Source organism: Amblyomma maculatum, chromosome 2 (genome assembly GCF_055883805.1).
Source record: "Amblyomma maculatum isolate TAMU_Amacu chromosome 2, ASM5588380v1, whole genome shotgun sequence".
Taxonomy (NCBI): Eukaryota; Metazoa; Arthropoda; class Arachnida; order Ixodida; family Ixodidae; genus Amblyomma; species Amblyomma maculatum.
Window position 1 is genome coordinate 161915018 of NC_139345.1, and position 25100 is coordinate 161940117.

General features: G+C 43.2%; 1 protein-coding gene across 2 annotated transcripts in view; it reads left to right on the forward strand.

Annotated features, from left to right (window-relative positions):
• The window catches only part of LOC146200317 (carbohydrate sulfotransferase 4-like), a 60301-nt gene extending 39117 nt beyond the window's left edge, over positions 1–21184 (forward strand). The window contains exons 2-5 of one of the 2 annotated variants that reach the window (XM_084595500.1): positions 7147–7223; positions 12689–12789; positions 15392–15939; positions 18639–21184. In XM_084595500.1, coding sequence (XP_084451626.1) covers positions 7216–7223; positions 12689–12789; positions 15392–15939; positions 18639–19223 — 1242 coding nt within the window. In that variant the 5' untranslated portion in view covers positions 7147–7215 and the 3' untranslated portion in view covers positions 19224–21184. The remainder of the gene's footprint in view (positions 1–7146; positions 7224–12688; positions 12790–15391; positions 15940–18638) is intronic. The other variant, XM_084595499.1, reaches the window with a different exon arrangement.
• The last annotated feature ends 3916 nt before the right edge of the window (positions 21185–25100 follow it).

Genomic DNA, 25100 nt, shown 5'->3' on the forward strand with positions numbered 1-25100 from the left:
CTCCAACCCAACAGACATGATATAACTGGCAGTGCTATCAAAGCTAATAGGCAGGGTAAAAGTGTCCGGTATGAGGAAGTATAATATTGACAAGCCCCGCCGTGGTGGCGGTGCAGTTGTCAGGACGCTCGAACAAATGATCAGGATTCATCACCTTCGCCAGCAAGTAAATGATCTCCATCAGTATAGGATACGGCTCAATATAGGAGTGCATGGTCCTTCTTTGCGAGAAAGTGAAAACCTGCTATAAACGCTTAATCGCAGCGCATGGGATCTGCAGCTTCTGAATTTGTCTCAGCCAGACATTGAATCCGCCCATCACCTTCCGCTGAGGTCACGAGCTGATGCAATAGTCGTGGCAACCGGGAAAGCTAGTACCAACAAGAATGTAGAGTTTCCACCCGTTCTTATCCGCTTTACTTCCCGTAGAACAAGAGATGCTTGGCGCGAGAAAAAAAAAAAGCTGCACTGAAAGAATCAAAGAAAAACATTTATTACAATGAAAACCTCGCAGCTCAAGAACAAAAAGGTTTTCTGGCATATGAAGGCACGAGCGCATGAAAAAGATGGTCATTATGCGTGACAAAAGAACGGTAAACTGTTCGTACGCCGTGCCTCCGTTTCTTGGGTTATCAACATTGTCGCGATTGAAGACCGCGAGAAAATAATTTACATGCAGTGTGCCAGTTTCTTGGTTTATTCGTCTTAAATTGACAATAACTTTCCGTAAATGCAAGAATTCAGAACATTTCGTCGTGACAACCGTCTTTCTATGTTCCATTTGAATGGATGAAGTTTAAAAAATAATCATGAATCTGTCTGCCTGCTCCTAGATGAATTAGACCATGAATTGGACATAATGGTTTTTTTCTGTGACATGTTTTCATGATGAGTCTGATGCAGTGCACTTCCGGGATATAGGTATGTTTGCTTTCCGGGAAAAATAAAAAGGGCGAGCTGTAGATTTTATGTCAAATTCAACTTTCCATTTCATGTCACTCGTGAGCCACTGCTACGCTTGATGACTACGAATTCCTGAATATTGAACGTGCTAGCACAATATTTGACGCTACCTATAAGGCCACACACTGGAGTCATATCTAAGCTGGTAGATTTCATTGGCCACATGTTTGTTTAGGGTCACATCTTGGTAAACATGTCGTTGTAACGGGACATTTTAATATTAATCTCCTTTATTTAGAGCATCACGCACGGGCATTTTTGGATGTTCTTTTATTTTGGCTACGTAAATGATTCCTCTGTTCCTTCTAGGGTGACCAATGTATCCGAAACTTTGCTTCTTCACGTTGCAAACAACTGGTCTAGAGTCGGGTGTCCTAATATCAGAAGTGATCACATGCCAATATTTGCAATCTTTAAACCAGAATAAAATATATACCGACAACGTGAACATGACGCGCGACCACCAAGTATACAATAAATGAGAGTACGATGGTTATTTTTGAAAGATCAATAACCGGACTATACTGATGTCACATTTACAATTTGACGGATCCTTTAATGGTGTCTGCCGTTTTGCTGCAATATACAAACAGCTTTATGAGGAGGCGTTTCTTTTTGAGAGGTTAAATTCCATAAGAAATGCAGGAAACCATGGATTGACAACGAGCTGGTAAAACGAATAAGAGAGCTTGAACAACTTTTGCTACTTTTATAAAGACCTAATAGTATAACCTAATAAGATACTAGTAAAATACTTAATAAATTTAAAAAGTAAGAAACAGATGAACCCCGGAATTAAAATTTCCACGTGAAAGTTATGACAAACATTTAGTAATATTCTTAATGACCCCCGAAAATCGTGAAAACTCTAAATAAACTGCTTCTTCATAAAAACGAAGGTTTGTTTATAAGATAAACGATGGAGGAACAATAAACACTGGAGTTTCATTCGTGAAAGAGTTTAATCAACATTTCTTGAAAAGCGGAATCCTCAAGGGCTTCGCACATTTGAAACCGTACGCATATATCATATATTTCAACTAGTATAAGCAGATACTTAATTTTCGCCTCTACAGATAAGAGAGAAATAGGCGAACTTCTACTCAGGGTAAAGAACTCCGCAGTTTCTTGTATTAACGGTAAAAAAGAGCAGCCTGTCACAAAACAGTCGTGGGTTACATCAGTGAAAAACTTTTTTATATCTGTGATCAGATACTGTGAAATGGTATTTTTCCACAAGAATTAAAAAACTCAAAATTATCCGTAATATTTACGAATCAACGAATACTAAATTTATGGAATGTAGATAATATTACAACTGATAAACAGTACGGGTTTCAAACACAGCATTGTACTTAAACAGTACTACAGCAGATTAAGGAAAAAATAGTCAACAGCTTTGAGAATCAACTGCTTACAATAGGAATATTGTCTTTCCTTAAAAAGGCGTTCGACTGTGTCAAACATGACATCTTATTGTAAAGTTAATTATGGCATAGGGGAATTGCTCTTAACCTGGTGAAAAGCTATTTAAGTAATATACTGCAGTGCACAGAAATACTCAAATCGAACTCCGCACTAGAATAAATCAAAAACGTTGTCCCACAAGGGTTCATTCTCGGTCCACCTTCTTTTGTTTGTACATAAATGGAATTAATAACTTGCCCCTACTTGCAGACATTAGTATATATGCTGATAGCACTAACGTGTGTTTGTCTCGTGCAAAATTATGCACTGTTCAAAGCGAAGCTAATATTTTGCATATGAACCATTTTGACTGGCTAAGAATAAATAAATAAAATCTTAGCATGAAAAAAGCTAAGTAAAATGTTTTTCGCCATCGTGGTAAGCATATTGTTACGTATATGCCTCCGAGAAGGACGACGATGGAAAAACAGTGAGAGACCACGAAGCTGAAGCCACGGTTGGTGCTTGCAAGAACACTTACGTCTGTCGTCAGCTGTAGTGGTTTTCATGAACTAGCCTTCTGCCACGTATCAATATTTAAGAAAACATAGCGCTAAAATATAATTATGAAACCATACAGCACTGCGAATCTCATACATTTCTTAATGTTTTGTTTGAAGAAAACTTGAAGTAGCCAGATCATATCGAAGCATAAATATCAGTATTCTGAGATCATTCGATGTTATTAACCAACTAGAAAACCTGCCACCCCAATAACAAAAAAAGAAGCTGAATTATAGTCTAGTGCATTCACGCCTTCAATGCTGTTTTTTCCTTTGCGGAACTACAATGAAAACCAACTTAAATAGGTTATAATATTTCAGAAACGAATAGTAAGAATCTTAGAGAATGCATCTTACAGGACACATTTTGCCCCGCTTTTCAAGAACAGCAATACACTGTGGTATGGCGGAGTAAAACGAGACAAACATTTGCAACCTCTTGCTATTTTTACTCTTCTATTTGAAAACCCTGAAACTTGTACACGAGCATTCCTTACCAAGCGGCCAGCAAAACTAAGAAACCTTGCAGCACCACAATATGAATCTTCATCAGTTAATAAAAAGGTGCTATTTGTCTCCTTTCACCCCGATACAAGGGGAAAAAGAGAGGTGAGATGGGTCAAAGCGAGACATTTTGTCAAAACCAATAAAACTCAGTTCTTAGACTCAGAGCACTTAAAGTACAATGCATGGTGCCCTGCGCAGAAAGAGCTTGCTCGTGTCACTATGAGCAGACCCTTCATTGTCATCGGTAGAAGTTGGCGGGGAGCATGGTTAGTGCGCTAACCTTGTCGTTGACCGGCAGTCTATGTCCCGCTATTCTTGCAGAGAAGGCTATCGCTGCAGCGCGAATGAATGTTTTCGCTGGAGCGCGCTTTCTAGAGACTTCGTCATATTGACCTCGCTCCATGCAGCGCTCACCGTTTTTCGTTTGTACGAACGGGCCATTCTAGAAAATGGGACAAAAATAACAGAGCTAAAGAATGCACTTGGCGTGAGCAGAGACTGCAATTTCTTCCTCCGAGAGAACTGTCGCGTTTTGCCCCTTCCATAGGCTCCTACGTAATAAATGTTTTACTCCTACTCAATCAAATTTCATTCATTCATTCCTCTATGACGCCAATGACGTGGGAGGACCGAACACCGATGGAGGCGAAAACCAAGGTGTCCGCGTGATGTGCGATTTAAGTTCAGGTTAAAGAACTCCAGATGGTTGAGTTTTCTGGCGCTCTCCACAGCGGAGTCGCTCATAGCCGGACTCGCTTTGGTCGTTAAGCCACATACACGAAACCACTATATAGATAAGCTCGAACAAGCTCTGGGGAACTGTTATAGCCAGAAAGCAGTGAAGAGAAAATTAGGTAATAGCAAAACTCAGATGTATGTGCTAAAAGAGCAGGCGGGAAAGGTCATTACTAATATGTAGAAGATACTCAAAGGGGTTGAAGAGTTGTATACTTATCTATACAGCAGCCGAAGTTGTAAGGACTAATCGAAATTTTCTGTAGTGAACAATAATCATATTTTCAGCGATTAACAAAAAGGTTTACAAAGCTTTAGAAGCTATTAAAAGGGGGAAGGGAGCTGGGGACCTACGTCTTACCTGTACTAATGAGGGAGTCATTGTCATCCATCCAAGCGCAGTCATACGGCTACAAAGGAAAGATATACAGCTTTCTCAGAAACTTCGCCGTTAAAAAAAAAAATTCGTCCTGATCCGGAGATTGAACCCGGCACCACGGCCTTTACATGGCAGTCGCGCCTACGTATGGGCTGAAATGCTGAGGCTAACGAAAAGGTTTCTACTTAATTTGATTACAAGGCAAAGAGCTATGGAACTGACAATTTTAGATGTAAGGCTAACGTACAAAAAGCATGATGAGTGGGTTACAGAAACACCTCGTATTAATGCCATTCTTATCGAAATCAAGAAAATGGAATGCACTCGTGTGGGACATATATTGCGAAGAGAAGATAAGCGATGGTCCCTAAGGGTAACAAATTGAATTTAAACAAGAGGGAAGCATAGCAGCAGGAGGCAGACAATTGGGCGGGAAGATAAGGTAAAGAATATTGCAGAGATCAAGTGTGTGCAGCCTTCACAGGACCGGGTTAAATTGAGGAATGTGGGCAAAAAAATCGCCATGCAGTGAATGGATGATGTGACAAAAGTCCCTGTATGTGTTTTGTGTATTTAATTTCAATCTCTACATATATTAGCAAGCAGGTAAGGAACTTTTGGGAGCCACCACCAGGAGCAAGTGGTAATTGTCAGGAGCTGTTAGTCACATCGTAACATGTAACAGCTATCTGCAAACCCACTCCTACATAGAAAACTATGATCGACGCTGAAAACGTAGGCGGTGCGGCGAAGCCAAGCTATACTGATGCGGGTAGCTGGTATCATGAGTAGCTTTAGGACGTTAAACCCCACAAAACAAACAACATATATATATATATATATATATATATATATATATATATATTGGAAGAGCACCGGACGCGTTATGGGTTCGGTTCCCACCATCGGCACGTTGTTTTTTCTTCTACTTTGTGTTTAATAATTTTTCCCCTAATCAGATTACAGTAATAATTTCTGTGATTATCCAAGTAAACATTAAAAGAAAAAGACATAAAAGGACCATCCCCAACGCTTTCTTCGGCCTCGCCGACTGTCGGCTTCTTTCCTTTATATATATATATATATATATATAAACAGGATGTCACACATTTTTCCCGATTATCTATTTTATTCCAACAGTCCGCACACTACGCCACTGTTAAGACAGGGATAAGGAATTGTCGCTCTCTGTCTTTGGAGAAACAAATTTTACTGAATAGATAGAAAGAGCGATAAGCTCCCGTTGATTAATGGCTGGTAATGCAACAAAGACGGAGAGAGAAAGAGAAAGGGACAAAAAGAAAAAAAAGGGGGGGGAGGGGGCGAAAAGATAAAGTGGAGAACCGACGGATGTTACATACGCGCCGTGCTTCCACGAAGAAGACACTAAATGCAATGCAAGTCTCCCTCGAAGGAAGCCAGAAATTGAGCAAAGGTTCAGAATTACCTTTTAAAAAAAAGGCGCTCAAAAACAGACAACGCGAGCATGCACATCAGGACGGCCCGCTCCCTAGCGGGGCAGGTGTTCAAAAAACCATTGGGATAATAGTTTTGTGTTCTAGACAAAGTCGTTCCACCCCGCGACGCGCCAGCGATCGGAGCAAGGGCAGCGCGCGGCCGCGGCGACGAAACAGCCGTCGGCCAGACGCGCTCTCCCGAAACCAGATGCCGCAGCCTGGCATTCGTATCAAGACGTTCCAGCGAGCGTCTCCTCAGTGAAGGTGTTTGTTGCGGGATAGAAAATCGGCTAGAGGGGGGAGGCCAAGGAGCTGAATAACGAGCAGTATAGTTTGCGTGAAAAGGAGAAAATTCTTAGCAGTGGGCAAATGGAGATAAATATCTCGTCTATTAGTTATGTAGGCTTTGAGAAAGGCAAATTTGCCCAACGTTTCAATTATTCCATGGGTTAGAGTCTGAAATTCGTGTATGAAGGACGATTCTCTTTGTTCTCTTTGTCGACTTGTTTGGAAGCCTGATTGAAGGAGAATGACCCGAATGTTTTCGAAAGTATGGTTTGGAAGGCACAGGTGCTTAGAAAAAAAGGAGATTTGGCAGTGTGTGGGCGTGGGCCTTGTGGTTATTGAAACGAAACCTGAATGGTGTTTCGGTCTGGAAGATGCATTCCATGCCACACCGCAGCTTAGCACATTGGCACTGTCGCAGTTCAAGGATTCTTTAATCTTAAAAGTGAAATCAGAGAAGTTGCCTTTTACAATATTTGTCGCCTGCACAAGATTTCAAACTTTACAGCGTGGTTTTCCGCACGGTTTACATACGGGGTTAGGGTTAGTATTGGCGGTCGTTTTAGATTCAACTAACATGTCCTTTAGTTTTCTAGAGCGCCGATACACTGCTCTCGGTGGCTGTTTGAAAATGGAAGACAAGTGACTGCTTTGCTGGATTATATTTAAATGTTTCGATAGCATATTACTAACCCGTGGCATGTTTGAGGAATGTGTAAAAACGACGTTTGTTGGCCTGCCGTTGTGCTTGGATTTTTCAGAGTTGATTATTTCATTTTTGTCTAAGCCTCGAGCTTTCCCAATGGCATCATCAACAATGAAGGGGGCCGGGGGGGTATTCCTTTTGCAGAAGATTTGTTTTCAGTTGCTCCGCATGGCGGTCAAAGTCCTCTAGCTCAGAGCAAATCCGTCGGAATCTATGGGCCTGTGAGTATGCTGGTTTTATTTATTTATTTATTTGAAAATACCTTACAGGCCCATTAGGCATTGTGTAAGGGGGACATAAAATCTATACAGTGCAATATATACATAAAATGTAAGGAAACAGGCAAAAAATACAAAGGTAATTAATATATGAACAAACAAAATAGTACGACGCGGAAATTATTATATCATTAAGAAAAAGAAATACGCGACACAGATTAAAGCACAATGGTACACACACAGATTTAATACAAATTTAATAAAAATGTATATATAAGACAAATAAGGCAAAATGAAGGCTCAGTGATATAATGTGATGAGTTGGCGATGGAACGCTTCTAGATTAGTAAGAGAAGCGATAATGTCTGGGTGGCTGGGTTACAGTGGTGTGGGTGGCTGCTTTTGAAATGTAAGTACTGCTGGCGGTCGGTAGGTTTCCGGTATAGGGTATCTTAAGCACGTTGCCTTTTCTCTGTTTTTTAACGTCCAAGAAGTTAATTAAGGATTTATAAAAGCTGTGGGGGAACGATATGAATGGGTGAAAGGAGTTGTAATTTTGTATAAATGTTAACAGGCTGGCTTAGTTGTGGGGCCAAATGAGTAAGTTATTGTCAAGAAAACGTTTATGGAGGAGGGGTTTCACAGACTGAATGTCCAGGAATTGCTTCTCGAGGGCCGCTATTATTATATTGGCATAGGCCGGTGCCACCTTAGTTCCCACCCCCGTACTGTTAACTTGAAGGTAGTGCCTTCCCTCAAATTCGAAGTTATTGTGAGTAAGCACCAGGCTAAGAATAGTAGAGAGGGTTTCCTCATCCAGGTTCACCGAGGGGTCTGTCCTAAGGTATGCATCGACTGCCGGGCGTATGCCGTCTGAATAGGGGATATTCGTGTACAGGGATGCTACATTCATTGTGACGAAAAAGTTTTCCGTCGGAATATCGAGGTTGGACACTAGCTTGAGGAAATGATTTGTGTTTTTAATATAGGCAGGGATAGTTAGTATAATGTCCTTAAAGAGGAAGTCAAGGACTGCGGAAATATTTTCGGTGAATGTACTGTTATCTTACACAATTGGGCGGCCGGGACGGTTGGGTTTTTGAATTTTCAGGAGGAGGTAGAATCGCCCGGAAACCGGTTTGATGGGCGTCATTGCTTTAAACATATCCTGGGGTATCTTTTGCTTTTGAAACAAAGATTCTAATTGATTGTTGATTTTGGTCTCAAAGTCTCTTGTGGGATCGCTACCGAATTTAGTGTAGAAACATTTATCTTCCAATTGTCGGAAACCTTCTGTTAAATATTCGGCCTTGTCCATAACAACAATAGCGCCGCCTTTGTCCGCAGGTTTGATGATGATGTCGGACCGCTGACTCAAAGCGTCGAGGGCTTGGCGCTCTTCGGGTGACGGGTTGTTACGGACTGCATTAGGTTTTGATTTTGTGTAAGCAGCCAGAATATCGTTTTGAACAGCAGCGATGTACATATCTAAATGTTTGTCTCTGTGTTCCCTTGGTGTCGATTATTTATCAGATATCCCAGGTATGTTAACTTCACACTTCGTTTCGTGGTTACTGAAGTATTCACGGAGACACAGACTCCTTGCAAGGTTATCTAAATCTTGAAATAACTGAAATTCATTGAATTTCCCTGTTTTAGGGCAGGTTAGACCCCTAGAGAGCAACGTTCGTTCCGAAGGAGAGAGCGGCAGACTCGACACATTCACTACATTATCAGTATCTATGGTAGACTGGTTTCTAGAAGACCCGTAAGGCTGGCGAGGAGCTACTTTATCATTAGCCTCAGGTGGGGCTGGTTTATCCTTGGCCACAGGCGGTGTTAACAGATAGCTAGGCGTAGGGACCACACCATTCTAACTGAGTGTTTTTATTTTGTTTATGTTGATTTCTGCTGTTTTACGATTGTCAAATTCGCAGAGCTCAATTAGTTCATTTTCCGTGAGTGATTGTTCGCGGCGTCAGCATTCTTCCATATTTTCAAATTCGAGAGCTTTTCGATGGCTGTGTCTTATGATTAGGTCCATAAGGCGCAGTGAGCTGTCATTTAATTATAATGCAATTCCACTCCGCCTCTTCATCGTCGTTCAGGGTTGTCATAGCCGGAGATAGCTGTAGCCGCAAACCCTTTGGTATTTTTTGCGATTCACAGTGCCGCGCTAGTGTTGTAACATGCGCGCTGTATCGGATGCGTTTTTCTGTAATCTTACGTATTTTTAGGAATGAACGTGAATGCGTATTTGGGGACCGGGCCGTACCTGTGGCAGTAGTCAGTCAATCGCTGCGGTCGCCGTGCCGTGCCGCCTCGCAACAGGCCCGACTACACCCACTGCAGGGCGAGGTCCTCACCCATATTCCTCCAATTAACCCGGTATTGTGCTAGTTACATACACTTGACACCTGCGAAGATAACATCATGCGCTCACCTAACTTTTTGCCGGCGCCTGCTACGCTTCCGTCCCTTGGAATCCAATTTGTTGCCTTAAAGCACGGTCGGTTGTCCTCTCTTTGGACTACACGCCCTGTCTATGTCCATTTCTTCATGATTTCCACTAGAATGTCATTAACGAGTTATTTCTTTGACGACCTTTCTGCATACTCCTACACGTAACAGCTATCCTTTTGAGTTCCATACCCCTCTGCGTTGTTCTGAATTTAAGTAAAACCGTTGCCATTAGCTTCCCCGTTCCAGCCCCATAGGCGAGTGCATATAATATGGAACTGGTATATACTTTCCTATTGAGCCAAATCTGTAAGCTACTAGTGATATTTTGCAAGTAGCTGCCAAATGTGCCCCATCCCAACTTTAATGTCGTAGTTATTTCCCTTTCATAATCCGGATCTGCGGTTACTACCCGTCTTAAGTAGATACAGTCACTTGCGACTTCCAATGCTTCGCTACCTTTTGCAGACAGCTGTTCCTTCCCGACGCTGCTGAACATTTAATTTAGGCCTACCTTTCTGGTTTAACTGTCTGTCATAAATCGTTCTTTGCGATTCAACTCATTAGTTACTCGGCAAGCAAATCTCACCAGCGACTCGCAGATTACTGAAGTTTTCAAGATCCACCATTATCCCTAACGGTTCCCACCCAACTGTCTGAATACGTGCTCAAAGCAAAAAGTGAATTGTACTGGAGAGATCATGTCTCCTTGCCAAACCCTTTATTCACGGGAATGGAGTTTTTTTATGCAGAATTATTGCTGTTTAGCTACAATACATATCTTCTACAACTTTCACATACAGCTAGTCTACACCCTGATTTCGCAATGCCTGCATGACCAGCGAGGTTTCTGATGAGTCAAATGCTTTTTCGTAATCAATGAATGCTATGTATAAGGGCTGGTTATAATCTGAGCATTTTTCTATGTCCTGGTTGATGGTATAGATGTGATCGATAGTGCAGTACCCTTTCCGAAAACCTTTACACGTTGCTTGATTGCAGTCTAATGTTTTCCTAATTCTGTTAGCGCTTACCTTGGTAAATACCTTGTACGTAATGGATAGTAAGCTGATTTGTCTGAATTTTTGAAATCATTAGTGTCTCCTTTCTTATATGAATTATTATGCTAGCTTTATTTCATTATTCCAGTACCGTTGATAACACCAGGTATTCCAAGTGGCCAGTTTTGCTACGACGATATCGCCCGCCCTTCAACAAACTTGTAGTTGCCTTATCCTCCTCAGCGGCTTTGTCCCTTTTCATACAACCACGTTCTTCGTCACTGGCGGAATGTCTGACTACTCTTTACTAATGCCAGTCTTTCTCTGACTACTACTGTATAAGTAAGTATAGAACTCCCCTGCTACCTTCACTATCATGTGCATATTCGTGATGAGATTTCCAGCCTTGTCCTTTAGCGTAAACCTATAACTTTTATATCCACTCATCCCTCTCCTCTAGTGCAGGGTAGCAAGCCGGTTTCTTTTACCGGTTAACCTACCTGCCTTCCCTGCTCATCTTTTTCCTCCTCCTCCTTTGATTTTTGCCTGTACCTAACTACTTCTTCATCCACATTAAAGCTGCCCCCATTTTTTGAGAGTGCTTGGTTTTCTCTAAATTATAATTCCTTATTTTGTGCTTGTGATTACTTAAGATAGCTTTGCAAGTTATACGGTCTGTCAGTTTTAGCCTTTTATAGTTGGCAATTTCTCAATCAAATCTTTCGTCTCATTAGATAGTTAACCAATATCTTCTTTAACTATCCTACCGCCTACTTTTACCGCGCATTCAGTAATCATATCTTTGAAGGTATCGTTCATTGCTTCTACACTAAGGCAATCCGCGGATGAAGATGAATATGTATTCTTTAGCGAGATCCTAAACTCTCCTGCCTTCCCCTCATCGCTAATTCATTGATGGACTTCTTCCTCTCTGATCTCTTTCTTCCCCCATCAAATCTAGGCTTATTCGAAACCTTACTATCCAGTGGTCACTCCATTGCATTTTCCCGATTACCTCTACAGCTTGAAAAATGCTAGCGTTAGAACACAGTATGAAGTCACTTTCATTGTTAGTCTCCCTATTAAGGTTTTTCCATGTCCACTTCATGTTCTTCGGATTGCTGAATAAGGTATCTATAATTCTTAAGTTATGGCACTCTGTAGTCTACAAACTCAACTCAACTCCATCTGCTATTTCTAGAATGAATGTAATAGTCACCCACTGCCTGGTCTCCAACCTGCTTTTCACTACCGTGTCATTGAGTCGCCAATTAGTATAGTACACTGAGTATTTCTTTTCCCCATTGCCAATTCTACATCTTCGTAGAAGCTTTCGTTTGCTTGGTAGGGACTACGTGTTTGGGCCTGTACAACCTTACGTTTATACCGCTTATTAAGTTTAATTACGAAGCCTTCCACCCTATCAGTAATGCTATAGAATCTATATTACCGGCTATATACTTATTGCCAAGAAACCGTACTCCTTGTTCTCATCATGTCCAGTAAACCTCGATAACACAGTATGTGCCTTCCCTTCAGTACAGTGTATGCGTCATTTTTTCTCCAAACCTCCCTAAGCCCTATGGTATCCCCTTTCAGGCCCGTTAGGTATTCAAGCAGCACTGCTAAGCTAGCCTCACTAGCTAGCGTTCTAGCGTTAAACGTTGCCAGGTTCAGTTGCATACCGCCGCTGATAAAGAGGTCAGCTACGGCCATGAAAACTCTCTGTGGGCAAAAGAATACTATAGGCTCCTGTATGAAAAGAGATCGACTTTGTCAGCACTATTTTCTATAATTTCTGAAATTTACAGCTGATAACCTGCCGTATGTAAGTGGGGCTACCCCGTAAAGAAAATGCAGTGCAGTTACAATGCTATAGTGCTCATTCCTTTACGTCCCGTGCAGATCTCTGTAACCAATAAACATTAGATAAAAACAATTACTTCAACGAAACGTACCTTTAGGATAATCTTTTCTTCGCACGCGCGCATATGTTTTGTTTTCCAGCCATCCTATGGTAAGGAGGAGACGCTGCGGTATCGTGGCGGTCGGGCTGCTCGCACTTTACCTGACCTGTATGTGGATGCTCTACGAGAAAGCGATCAAAGGTGAGAGCATGCATAAGCGGGAAGAGTTGCAAGTTTACAAGACCGTTAAGGCAGTGCACACTTTTAGAAGTCCTTGAAAAGTGCAATCACGCAGAAAACGCGAGTTGGACTTGCGCGACCCGTCTTAATTCCAGATTAGTACTTGAGAGCTATTAATTGGTTTTTACGTTTGTAGAGCGAAGGGTTGAAAAACCGCTGCTCATTTCGCCTTTCGTCTCGGCTTGACAAGCCTACACGCGTATAAATAGTAGTTCCGCGGAATAACGAGCCCACACACTTTCGAATACAGTAGGGGCGAAAATTCATTCCTCAACTATCAGCTTTAGGACACCGTCTAGTGGGCACTACATTTTTGGATAAATCTGCATAATCTCCGAAAACTTTTATGAAATTAAAATTTAAATTTGGGAGTTTTTATTCTTGTGATATTACTAACGAGATGAGGGTCCGCACCCTTATTCATTTCATTACTAACCGTCAACGAAGTAGTTGTACTTGCATCTATCGCAGGAGACAAATTTGTTGTCGAATACCTTGCCATGAGTCATCTGTCTAGATAAATGTTTCTAGTTTAAAAATTTATAAATTATAAGCAATAATTGATAGCTTCAGCCAGTGCAACTATACTGCAGCTGCTCAGGACGGTACAGTTGGTAGTGTGCGCCGGTGTTGTGTTCTCTCCTTGTTCGGATACGTTGCGCCGCAGTTCTGGGCAATAAAACCCCATATTGCAAGCACATTTTAGTGCCCCAAGAAGTAATTCCAGCTCTAGGTGTAAACTAAATGAAAGGAATCATTATTCACTTATTAGCTGCGTTTACCTATTGTTTCGTCTCTTCGAATGGAAAAACATTCCCGCCGGAATATACAATACTTTGCTCTGCATTAAGATAGCCGCGTTAAAGAAATAGTTAAGGCCGTTAGAGGGGTTTTGTATATTCCTATATTTCGGACTTCATTTAATGTTTCGCATTCTATGTATTTAGAATATCGGATGGGTGTTTGAAGTGTTACCTGTTATGAATGTGAAAGACTTCACTCCAACACACGGCTCAAATTAGGAAGGTATGAACAAAAATATCACATTTGCATTCACCGTAAGTTCTTTAAATCTGCATTTTTCGGGAGCCCTGCTTATTACCATATAAAAAGTACGTTACTTCAATCACAGGAGGAAATAACGCTTCGGGAGGTTTAGGCATTCGCTATAAAAAAAAAAATAAAATGTTCCCCAGATTCTAGGTATAAAGTAAACTTCGAGAAACACCCTCCGAATTTGATTGTTAATGAACTTCGGAAACGCGCTATTGCTGTCACGCTATCATTAGTAACATCGAAACTCTTACTCATTGGAGTAAACCTAAAACTCTGCCTATAACTCAGTCGGCCTATAACTCTGCGTGTCGCCTCAATAAAATAAACTGAAATTAGACAGGAAAACAATTTTTGCCAACAAAGGCTAAAAAGGTATCTTTTTCTACGCATGTAGCTACGGCTACATCAGCTTTACAACACGTGCATACGTATCAGGCTGGACAACGAAAAAAGCAACGCTCTACGTCACCTGCCCGCACACAAGGGATCAGAAAAAGGGCTTTGTTGTTCAGCAGCCGTTTTTCGTTTGTAACAGGCAATTAAGTAAATTAACTGTTATAAGCCGTGCTGTAGAAAAGCACACATGTGGAAGGACGTGGGGAGAGGTGGTTAACATCCAGAATCCGAAATGTGATAGCTTTTGCCCAGCGATGCTTTCAAGCGCATGTCACTGTTTCTTACGTAAGCACAGTATTCTGTGATAAGATATCTGAAATATTTATGATAGACACGTATCTTCAGAGTCCTAATCAACAAAGCAACCACGGTGTACGTCTCTCGGGCATGCCGTGGCAGCAGATAAAGGTATTTGTGGCATAGCAGTGCCTTTTTCAGCATAATTTGTCAGACAGTAACTCCGTGATTGCCACTATTTTTTACTTTGCATAATTAGTTGATGAGAATGAAGCGCAGGTGACGCTGTGAAATACAGATGCGCCACTAAATCAAAGGTCACCGAGGAAGTGTCAATAAAACGCAACAATAGAGCGCGAATCGAGAAACAATGAACATTTTTATTTTAGTTTTTGTCTCGCCAAATTTTTGAACATAATATCGGACTAATCTGCAATAATGGCGGACAGTTGCCTTTTTAAATTGGAACCCTTTGCTTTTGCTGCCAAATATGCATGGAATAACCGCTATGCCTGAGGAAGTGAACTCATGTAATTGCTCCGACACAATTCGCGGGGTCTCTTCCCATTGGACAGTGTGATGAATTTTGGAATGTGCGGAATGCAGACACGCTGATATTCAAGAAAAAAGATCACGGTATGATGCCCAAAACGTTGAAATTCTGGCGGTTTTAATCAGGAACATTTAGCTTTCTGGTTAGTCTGTTCCAAGAAGCCACTCAAACGAATGATGATGGTAGCTTCTGATTGGTATCCGGAATAAATAATAACGTGCCCAACTTTATTCATGCACTGTCGATCTCTTAGGTCGGTCGTAGGAGAACTAAATGCGTTAACATTTTATACTTTTTCCCTCTCTATTTTTTATTTCGTAGCTCGGCGACAAGGCGAGCAATGTGGGACAAGAAAAAATGGAAGTGCTGGGGCCGGTCCTGGCACGAACGTCACTATTAAGGAAGGTTTGGAAGTACACTTCGATGACTCTACTGTCGAAGGACAACTCCCGGCTGCTTTCCAAGCCATTCTCAGGAACTACTCAATTGTTCCCCTCACCGACGTGAAAATAGTGCTCGTCGTCACCTACTACCGAGCTGGTTCAACGTTTCTCGGTGAACTCCTCTCTGCGGGACCCAGGACTTACTTCCACTTCGAGCCGCTCATGTTATTTACTGTCAGCGGCCGTATCCGCTCCGGCAGAGAGCGCCACGCCTTCCAGCTGATCGAGCAGCTGCTCCGATGCCGCATGGAGGACATCCCATTGTACACGGCGTGGCTTGAGGCCAAACCTTATTACAGGTTCAACCATTTCCTCGCAGATTCATGTAAAGAGGGGCCCTCGTGCACGTCGCCAAGCCATATGTCGGCAGTCTGCTTGCGAGCCGGCACTCAAGTTTTCAAATTCACCAGGCTGTACATAAGGCAGGTGAGGATCATAATTCCGCTGAATTTCTTAGAGCGGATTAGGGCTAGGGGTGGTCAATGTGGCACTCCATCATAACTTGCACTCCATCATGAGGGGAAAGCGCTCAGTAACAACTGTTTCTTTTTTGTACTCTAAGCAATGTCACTTATCCCTTTTCTTCGCTGGGCTAGAATTTCGTTAGCATCGTCGCCATTATCAGCATTTGTCTTTCTAAAAGTAAAAATGAACAATTTATCACAATAAAGTGTTATCACATTTGTTGTTGCAATGCGTATTATTGCAGAGCAGATATGTGATTGGGAGAGGTTCGAATGAATTCTTTATACAATTATCGAATAAATATTAGGTTTGGGTCATAATTCTTCATAAAAAACTCGTGCACATTTATTTTTCAGCATATATAAATCATTGCGGGTACGTGCGGCAGTAAAGGATGAAATTTTACTCTATTTAATTGCAAAAAGTTAAGTCTGGCCCGGTATGCTAAAACAAATTGATAACAACTTGAGAACAACTATGTCTGTACAAACTTTATACAGAGCGCGGGCTAAAAAGGAGTAGGTCAGCCATAAAATAGAAATAACATTCAAAAATGGTATGAGTTAAGCTTGACAATAAATTGGGGGGTTGGAGGCTCGTGGTATGAGATCAATAAAATTGATCCCGTGGAAATAAATCCCAGGTGCGGCAGCAAAGCAAGTAGACCTCGTGCCACGAAGGAAGTTTCGTTAGTTATTTTTGGAGCCAGGGGTACTATTTAGCACAAAATGCTTATAGTGGTGTTTCTCATCGTTTCGAGAGTTATCTTTGCAGCGGTACTAAAAGGAACATTAATATACATTAACGACATCTTGAAGAGCAGATAAAACCATTTAAGACATTCTTCATAAAATTTTTCGGAAACAAAATTTCCAGCAGCCCTCTAGGCAAAATGTTAACTTTAGTATGTGTTTTCGTAACTTGTTCGGCGTGTGTTTCATATGGCCTTGAACGTGATTAGCAGAGGCCGGCCGTCCCGCCGCCGGCTTCTTCGCCCGTATGGCGTGCGGAGCCGGCGGCGCTCCTTTCTTCTTCCTCTGCTATTTCGCACCCTTCTTCACCGCACATTGGTTCTTCCTCATACATTTGGCAAACTTCATTCTTGCCCGTACATATCTTCAAAAATATGCAATATTGCCAATCAGACTCCCAGTCCCTTGCCTATTTTTTCTCTCGACTGCCACAGCTGCCCACTTGGCTCGCCTTCTGGGACCTCTCGCTTCGCAATTCCTTCGCCACCTTCGTGTTGTCTAGACCCGGCTGCGGTGTCCTTTAGTTTAACCGACACCCTTGCAGGGACTGAGCGCTTCTGCTTAGTCTACTTAGATTTAGCCGTGTTTAAGCATCCCTTATTGTTTTGAAGTTTATTCTTTGTTGGACATATCCCAAATACCTGATAGACGTTATGACACAGGCAAAATGTATTTTTCACACGTCAGACACTAAAAGCTAATATATTAAAGACATCGAAGAGAGCTCGGTGGCACAAGTTGAACTGCAGACCCAATGAAGATATGGAGGTATGTGTTGCCTTTCATTCGAGGAAGCTAGTTCTGTCACGCGCCGAAAGCGCATAGTTTTTACAGTTTATTATCTTCATCTGTCTGTCATTCCAATGTACGATTTAAGAATACATTTCTGATTAATTACGTTCAGCCTTCCAAATATTTTATACCACTCTAAAAAATGTTGAGCACAAAGTTAATTTATTTAAATGGAAATCACAGACACCAGAGATAGGAATGTTTATCACTGCGTTCGCGACACCGCTTTCCGGACGGTATAAGCCTACTTGTTTTTTCTTAATGTTACCCCGTCGGGGTGGCGCAGTGGTTACGGCGCTCGACTACTGTTCCCAAGGACGCGGGATCGAATCCCGGCCTCGGCGGCAGCTTTTCGATGGAGGCGAAAAGCAAGGTGCCCGTGTGCTGTGCGATGTCAGTGCACGTTAAAGAACCCCAGGTGGTCGAAATTTCCGGAGTCCCCCACTACGCCGTCTCTCATAGCCTGAGTCGCTTTGGGACGTTAAACCCAACAAACCAACCAAACCGTTTTCTTAATGTAGCTGCTGCTGCTGTCAATAAAATGAAATATTATTTGTCGCCTAACTAAAAAAATTGTTTTGAGAGTAATCAAGGTTCGCGGAATTTAGATGCACTCTCGGTTCTCTGTGCAATGAAAGTATCATGCTTAAGCTGCCTGAGGAGCTCTTCCCAAAAGCTTTGTTTTCAGTCTTTGTCCACCTGCTCAACTGAATGAAAAACACTGAGGTCGTCTGCTCACTGGAGATTCTTGAAAGGGCTTAGCATGATTCTCTTCCACTAATAACTAGGAGGCACACTGTAGCCAATGAATTGCGGTGGTTGATTCATGCTGAAAGCGAAATGTATTGCATTTCAAGATTGAAAGCTCATACTCAGTGTGACAATCGCTTACAAGACGCAGCCGTTAAAAGGACCGCATAATGTTTTTACACTGGGAGTAAATGCGAATGCTCTATTCAGATAAAAATGGACTTCTTTGCAGTGTGGTGACGCTTGTAGCCACCATATCGAAGGATGTTTTAAAATACGTTGATGATTGTAGCTCCTGCCTTTCCCATTAAATAGCCTAAGATGTCTATTGACAGTAAGGGATTTGTCCATTGCATTTATTTGCAGGTGACTGCCTGGCTCAAGCGGAATCCCGACATTGCGAGTTTGGTTCGAGTGCTCCATCTCGTGCGGGACCCTAGGGGCACCTACCAGTCTCGCCGAGGTCTGAAATGGTGTACCCAAAATGCAGAGTGCGATGAAGCGAGCGCTTTGTGCGCTCAGATGCGCGCTGACCTCGAAGACTTCGATGAGCTGACGAGGCTGTTGCCAGTTAATCGTACACACAGACTCCGCTTCGAAGATCTCGCCTTAGATCCAGTGAATGAGACCAAGGCTCTGTATTCTCGCCTCGACCTCGAATACACCCCTTCTGTGGCGCAGTACCTGGCGAACCACACGACGGCAACACGTCAAGATATGAAGAACGCGCATGCTACAAAAAGGAACACTCTCGATGTCCCCGACCTGTGGAGAAAGAAACTGTCTCGAGTGACCGTTGGTGCGATTGAAGAAGCGTGCAGTGACGTGATGAAGGTACTTGGTTACAAGTTCCTGGTGCATGGTGGTGCTGATGCTGAACTCAAAACGCAAGCAGTCCCTCAAAGGGCTCGTATACTTAAAACAAACACAATCATAGAGGGGAAAATTTGATAAGATAATGGAAAATATTCTCTTGTATAGCCGTAAATAATGGGAAATGCGAAATTGTTCCAGTATACTTAAATTATTTTCGATGCACTAGGTTCTGCATTGCTGTAACGCATTTAAAAGGGGCGAACTTATAGCAACTGAGAACTTTAGAAAAGAAGCATTGAACACAGTGTTTCAATGGAAGCACCTGCACCACTCGGAACTGCTGGGATCCATTTCAAACAAGAATAGCACTGTTGTAGTTTTTAGGATAGTATTGGGAAATTGAGCAGTTAAAGCGGCATAGAATACGAGTCATAGAAAAGCAACAGTGGGCGCCCCTGTTCCATTGGGCCGGAATCTGCGCATCAGAGAAAGACAAGAAATGCAAGATGGGTGTTGAAGTCGTTTATTATTATCAGCTATATAACTTTTACCTCTTCACCGTAGAAGTTTCTTTAATGGGTTTTAGTCATTTTAGCGTTTTTAGGCCGTAAAAGAAGGCAGATAGAATTTACACACCACGTGGGTTTTAGCGCGCGCTTCTATACCTTCTGAATTTTATTTTATTCATGGCATTCGAAATTATTTCTACAAACGCTTTTGTTACCTTAATGTAAAGGAACCTTTACCTTGGAATACATTGCGCCACATTGGACTAACTCCGGAAAGTATTCAATACCATGGTGGCGTGAGCAGATCACCTTAGCTGGGCATTGCAGTGCACTACCATTGCCGACAAAATCCAGCGTTTTTACGAGGGAGAAACTCACGCTGTGCATTGAATATAGTCTTTGGGAGTTTCCATAAGTACTCAGAAAAATTCCAAAACATGCTGCTATCGCATTGTGTTTTGAAGCTGCTTAAACGACCGAACAGCCTTCGAGTGCGTAGCCAGAAAAGCTCCACAAACACCAGTTTAGCCCATATGTGTCTAAACTCCGCTTTACTTTGAAAGCTTGCAATCATAGGTAATTGGCATTCGTACCAAGCAGGCTAAATCGCCTGTATTTTTTTTTCTATTTTTCGTCCATGGAAATCTGGCAGTAAAAGCCGAGAGCGAACCCATGGCCTTTAGATAAGCAGCCTTAAAAGATTGTCGTTTAGACATCACGCCGAGTAAGGACGAAGAGAAGCTGTGTGCGGCGTTGCTTGAGTGGCCAATGTTTCTCGAGTCAGTTGCGGCAAAGTCACTGTGAAATCAGGTCTAAAAAACGTCCTTTATAATATTACACATTTTGTTGGTGCTATGTAACCAACATCCATGTGTTGTTTTTAGAACCATTTTATTTATAAATAAAGAAAGGTAAAAACATCAGACTCGTTAGTTTCTCATTATATATGAATATAAAAAGACGCACCAAGCACCTAAATATTTGATGTTTTGAATTGACTCCTATTGATTAATTGAGGCCTTGAAGATCAATATGCAGGAGAAAAAAGTAATGTTTAACAGCCTCGGAAAGGAACAGCAGTTTACGTTAGGTCGAAGCACTGGAAGTAGTAGGCGAATATGTCTACTTAGGACAGATAGTAACCGCAGATCCGGACCATGAAAAGGAAATAAGAATAAGATTGGGATGGAGCACATTTGGAAAGCACTCGCAGATTATGACTCGCAGCTAACCGGTATCGCTCAAGAGAAAAGTATACAACAGTTGCATCTTACCTGTACTCACCTATGGGGCTGAAACGTGGAGGCTAACCAAGAGAGTTCTACTTATGTTGAGGACAACCCAGAGAGCTATGGAACGAAAAATGGTAGGGGTAACATTGAGCGATAGGAAGCGTGCAGAGTGGGTCAGAGAAATAACTCAAGTTGCTGACATTCTAGTTTAAAAAAAGAACAAATGGGTATGGTCAGGACATGTAGTGCGAAGAGAGGATAACCGATGGTCACTTAGGATAACAAACTGGATTCCAAATGAAGGAAAGAGTAGCAGGGGGCGGCAGAAAGTTAGGTTGGCGGATGAGGTTAAGAAGTTCGCAGGGGTGAAGTGGATGCAGCTAGCACAGAACCAGGTTAATTGGAGAAATATGGGAAAGGCTTTCACCCTGCAGTGAGTGTAGTCAGGCTGCTGCTGCTGCTGATGATGATGCTGAATAGTTGGGTGTGTGTAGACAATCTTGTTTTAGAGACAGCGTAATCAGCTTGTCTGTTTCTACTTCGCAACACGCCACAAGAAGATTTTGTGTAACAATTTATTTAATTGCTAATCCCTTTCTGTTCTTGTGAGCTCTGAAAAGGTGACATAAAGCCAGCTGTGGTTTCTTTGTAACAAGCGAGGTTTCAGTTCACGCAAGACGAGCGTCGAAGAGCCAGCTGTGTCCACTGGCGAGTCCCAGAACGAGCCGCTTGTCCGTCGACCTCATTGTTTCTTGTCTGCATTTCTAAGCGTCACACCTCTCCTGATGCAGCTGAAGCCCACTGGGCGACTGAAACATTGTAGTGTGATTGATACCGCTTTAAACGAACGACGTGCGCGGCTTCACTTTTTGCAGAGCGATGGCCGCTTTTGGTGAGGCGAGCAATGCGATAATTCAGCTCGCTAAGTTGGGCAAGAACGACAAAGGGTCAGTCGCAGTGGCACAGCAGCTTTTGTGACAGACCCCGCTTCCTGATAGGTCGCCACAGAAAGACCAAAAGGCTGGTAAATAACGTGACGATGGTGGCCATCGTACGGTGCTTTCGAGCGATCCTGGGACGCTAAGATGCGAAGGTGGGTAAGCCGGCAGGCTTCTTCGGCAAAGCAGATGGTCTCGGCTACCGAGGTACCTTCATCACTAGTGGCAGAAAACGGGAGGATGGTGCCCAAGGTATATCGCGGGACGCGAGCTTAGAGCAGAAAGAATGTAATAAAGCCAGTGGTCTCATGACGGGCGGTGTTGAAAGCGTCGGTAACCAATGGTAGTACACTGTCCCAGGTTTTATGATCTGCGTCGACGTACATGGACAGCATGTTAGTTATTGTACGGTTGGTGCATTCAGTTAGACCGTTGGTTTGCGGATGATAAGGCGATGAATGGCGAAGATGAAAGACACATAAACGGAGCATCTCCTCTACAACGTCGGCCGTAAATTGGCGATCACGGTCGCTGATAATAACCCGTGGTTGTCCGTGACGAAGGACTGTTACTCGTAACATAAAGCAGGAGACTTGATACACGTTGGCCGCGGGTATGGCTGCCGTCTCACAGTATCGAGTGAGGTAGTCCACGCAAAAAATGATTCAACGGTACCCTTATGGGATACCGGAAAGGGGCCAAAGAGGCCAACGCCCACTTGCTAAAATGATGCGCGGGATGGTGTAATGGGGTGAAGGTGCCCCTCTACGACGCTTGTAGCACTTTTGTAGCACTGACACTGGGTGCAGTTGGCGACGTACCGCTCAGTAATTGTTCGAATTTTTGGTCACCAGAAGCGCTCCTGAGTGCGGTGGAGAGTTATTGCTTTTCCAAGATGACCGGAACTAGGGTCGTCGTGCATAGCCTGTAATATAGGATGGTATAGGTTCCTCGGATCAACCAGAAGAAAGCGGGACTTGTTCAGGAATAGTTTTTCTTCCAGAGCAGGCGATCACGCACACAAAAACGATGTCCACATGACCGATTTTGAGCCGCTGCGAAGAGAGGTTCCAAGGTGGGATCTCTTTGTTATTCTTGTATAAACGTGGAGTTGTCAGGAAAAGCGTTTGATGCTGACGCGATGCAGTTCTCGAAATCGTCAGAGTCTGTCGTAGGAAGAGGAAGGCGGGAAAGACAGTCTGCGTCAGCGTGCTTACAGCCAATTTTGTATGTGACTGCAGTCATACTCTTGTAACCCTAGAGCCCATCGTGCAAGTAAGCCACACGGATCCTTGAGATTAACTGACTAGCAGAGAGCATGGTGATCTGTGACAACAGTAAACAGGCATCCATAAAGATACGAGCGAAAGCGTTGTATGTCAAAACGACAACCAGGCATTCCTGTTCCGTGAGCGTATAATTGCGCTCCCGCTTACTAAGGGAGCGACTTTCGTACGCCGCGACGTGCTCCTTGCTTTCGCTGCGCTGGACGAGAACCGCGCCAATTCCAACACCACTTGCGTCTGTATGCACTCCTGTGGGCGCTGAAGGATCGAAGTGGCGGAGCGCAGGTTGCGACGTAAAAATAAATTTAAGTGGCGGAAGGCGGAGTCGCACACAGGTGTCCACTCGAAAGCTACATCTTTATGTAGGAGGTTTGTCAGGGGATGTGCGATATCAGCAAAGCGGTGAATAAAACGGCGAAAATAGAACACAAACCCGGAAAACTTCGCATTTCTTTGGCGGACTGGGGTGGCTTGAAAGAGGCCACCGCTGCTGTCTTTGCGGGATTAGGTCTGACGCAGTCTTTATAGACGAGATGTCCGATAACTAGCGCATGGCGTGCTCTAAAACGACACTTCTTTGAGTTCAGCACGAGGCCAGCTTTGCACATACAGCCTAGCACAAAAGCTAAACGTTCATTGTGCTCGCTAAACGTCTTCCCGAAAATCACGACATCGTCCAAGTAACATATACACACCTCCGATTTTAAACCGCGGAGTATGGTGTCCATGAATCGTTCAAAGGTGGCGGGTGCATTAGAGGTCGAATGGCATCACATTGAATTCGTAAAGACCATCGGGTGTGATAAATGCAGTTTTCTCTCTGTCCGCCGGGTGGACAAGTATTTGCCAATAGCCAGATCCAAGGTCGACGGTGGAAAAGTAGGAGGCAGAATAAAGACAGTAAATGGCGTCATCTATACGGGGAAGAGGGTACACGTCTTTCCTAGTGACTGCATTTAGACGACGGTAGTCAAGAGTCACTGGAGCAGCCGAAGGACTCGACGACGCTTGGATAACACCCTTCGTTAACATCTCGTTCACTTGTTCATTTATCACCTCTCGTTCAGACGGTGGTATTCGATAGGGCTTTTGTCTAATCGGATGCGAGGCGCCAGTGTCGATCCTGTGTAGGATACATGAAGCACGAATTAAAGATGGGCCACCTGGTTGGGAAAAGTCAAACAAGGAGGAGTGTCGCCCTAGAAGGGCCAGCAGTGCTCAGTGCTCCTTCGTTGAGAGCGAGGGGTTAATCATACGAAGCAGTCGCGATTCATTTTGGATATCAGTCACTTGTTTGTCTATATCCTCGATAATCAAGTCAACCGATATTGGCTTGTCATTACTGTAGGATGCAAGTTTCAAACCTGTGGGAAGAACGACAGGTTCTGTAGAGCAATTCACTGCCCAGAGTGCAGTGCGGCCCTTGGCAAAACACACCATGCCTTGAGATATCGAGACATTTTTCTGAATGCAGGTGAGGAGCACCGGTTCTAAAGTGGCTTCAGACATGTCGAGGGTGGCGTCGAGGCAGGAAACCTATACACATACAGCCGATGATAGAGGCACAACGGTATCTTCACAAACACAAAACGCACTTACAACTACACAAGCCTTCCATCGTAACTCATTTGCCGAAGCTAAGCTCGCCAGTTTGGCAGTCGACATTGGCGCCACACATCTTAGAAAAGTCGAGCCCAAGGATGACGTCGTGCATTGATCGGGCAAGCACTGCCATTTCCGCACGGAACACTTTACCACCCAAAGAAACTTCAACACTTCACACTCCAACCGCAAGAAATGGTTCGCCACTCACATTCCAGAACTGAAAACTTTAATCCCACCTAAAAACACTTTTCTTCCGAGGCAACGCTTAAATGAAGCACTCATTACGGATATGGTGGCCCCGGTATCAACTAAAGCCATCACTGGAACACCATCAACTAAAACGTGGACTTTGTTTCGTAACATCAGCATTTATTTATTTATTTGTTTATTTATTTCAGGAATACTGCCAGCCTTCACAGAAGGCCTTAGGCAGGAGTGAGAT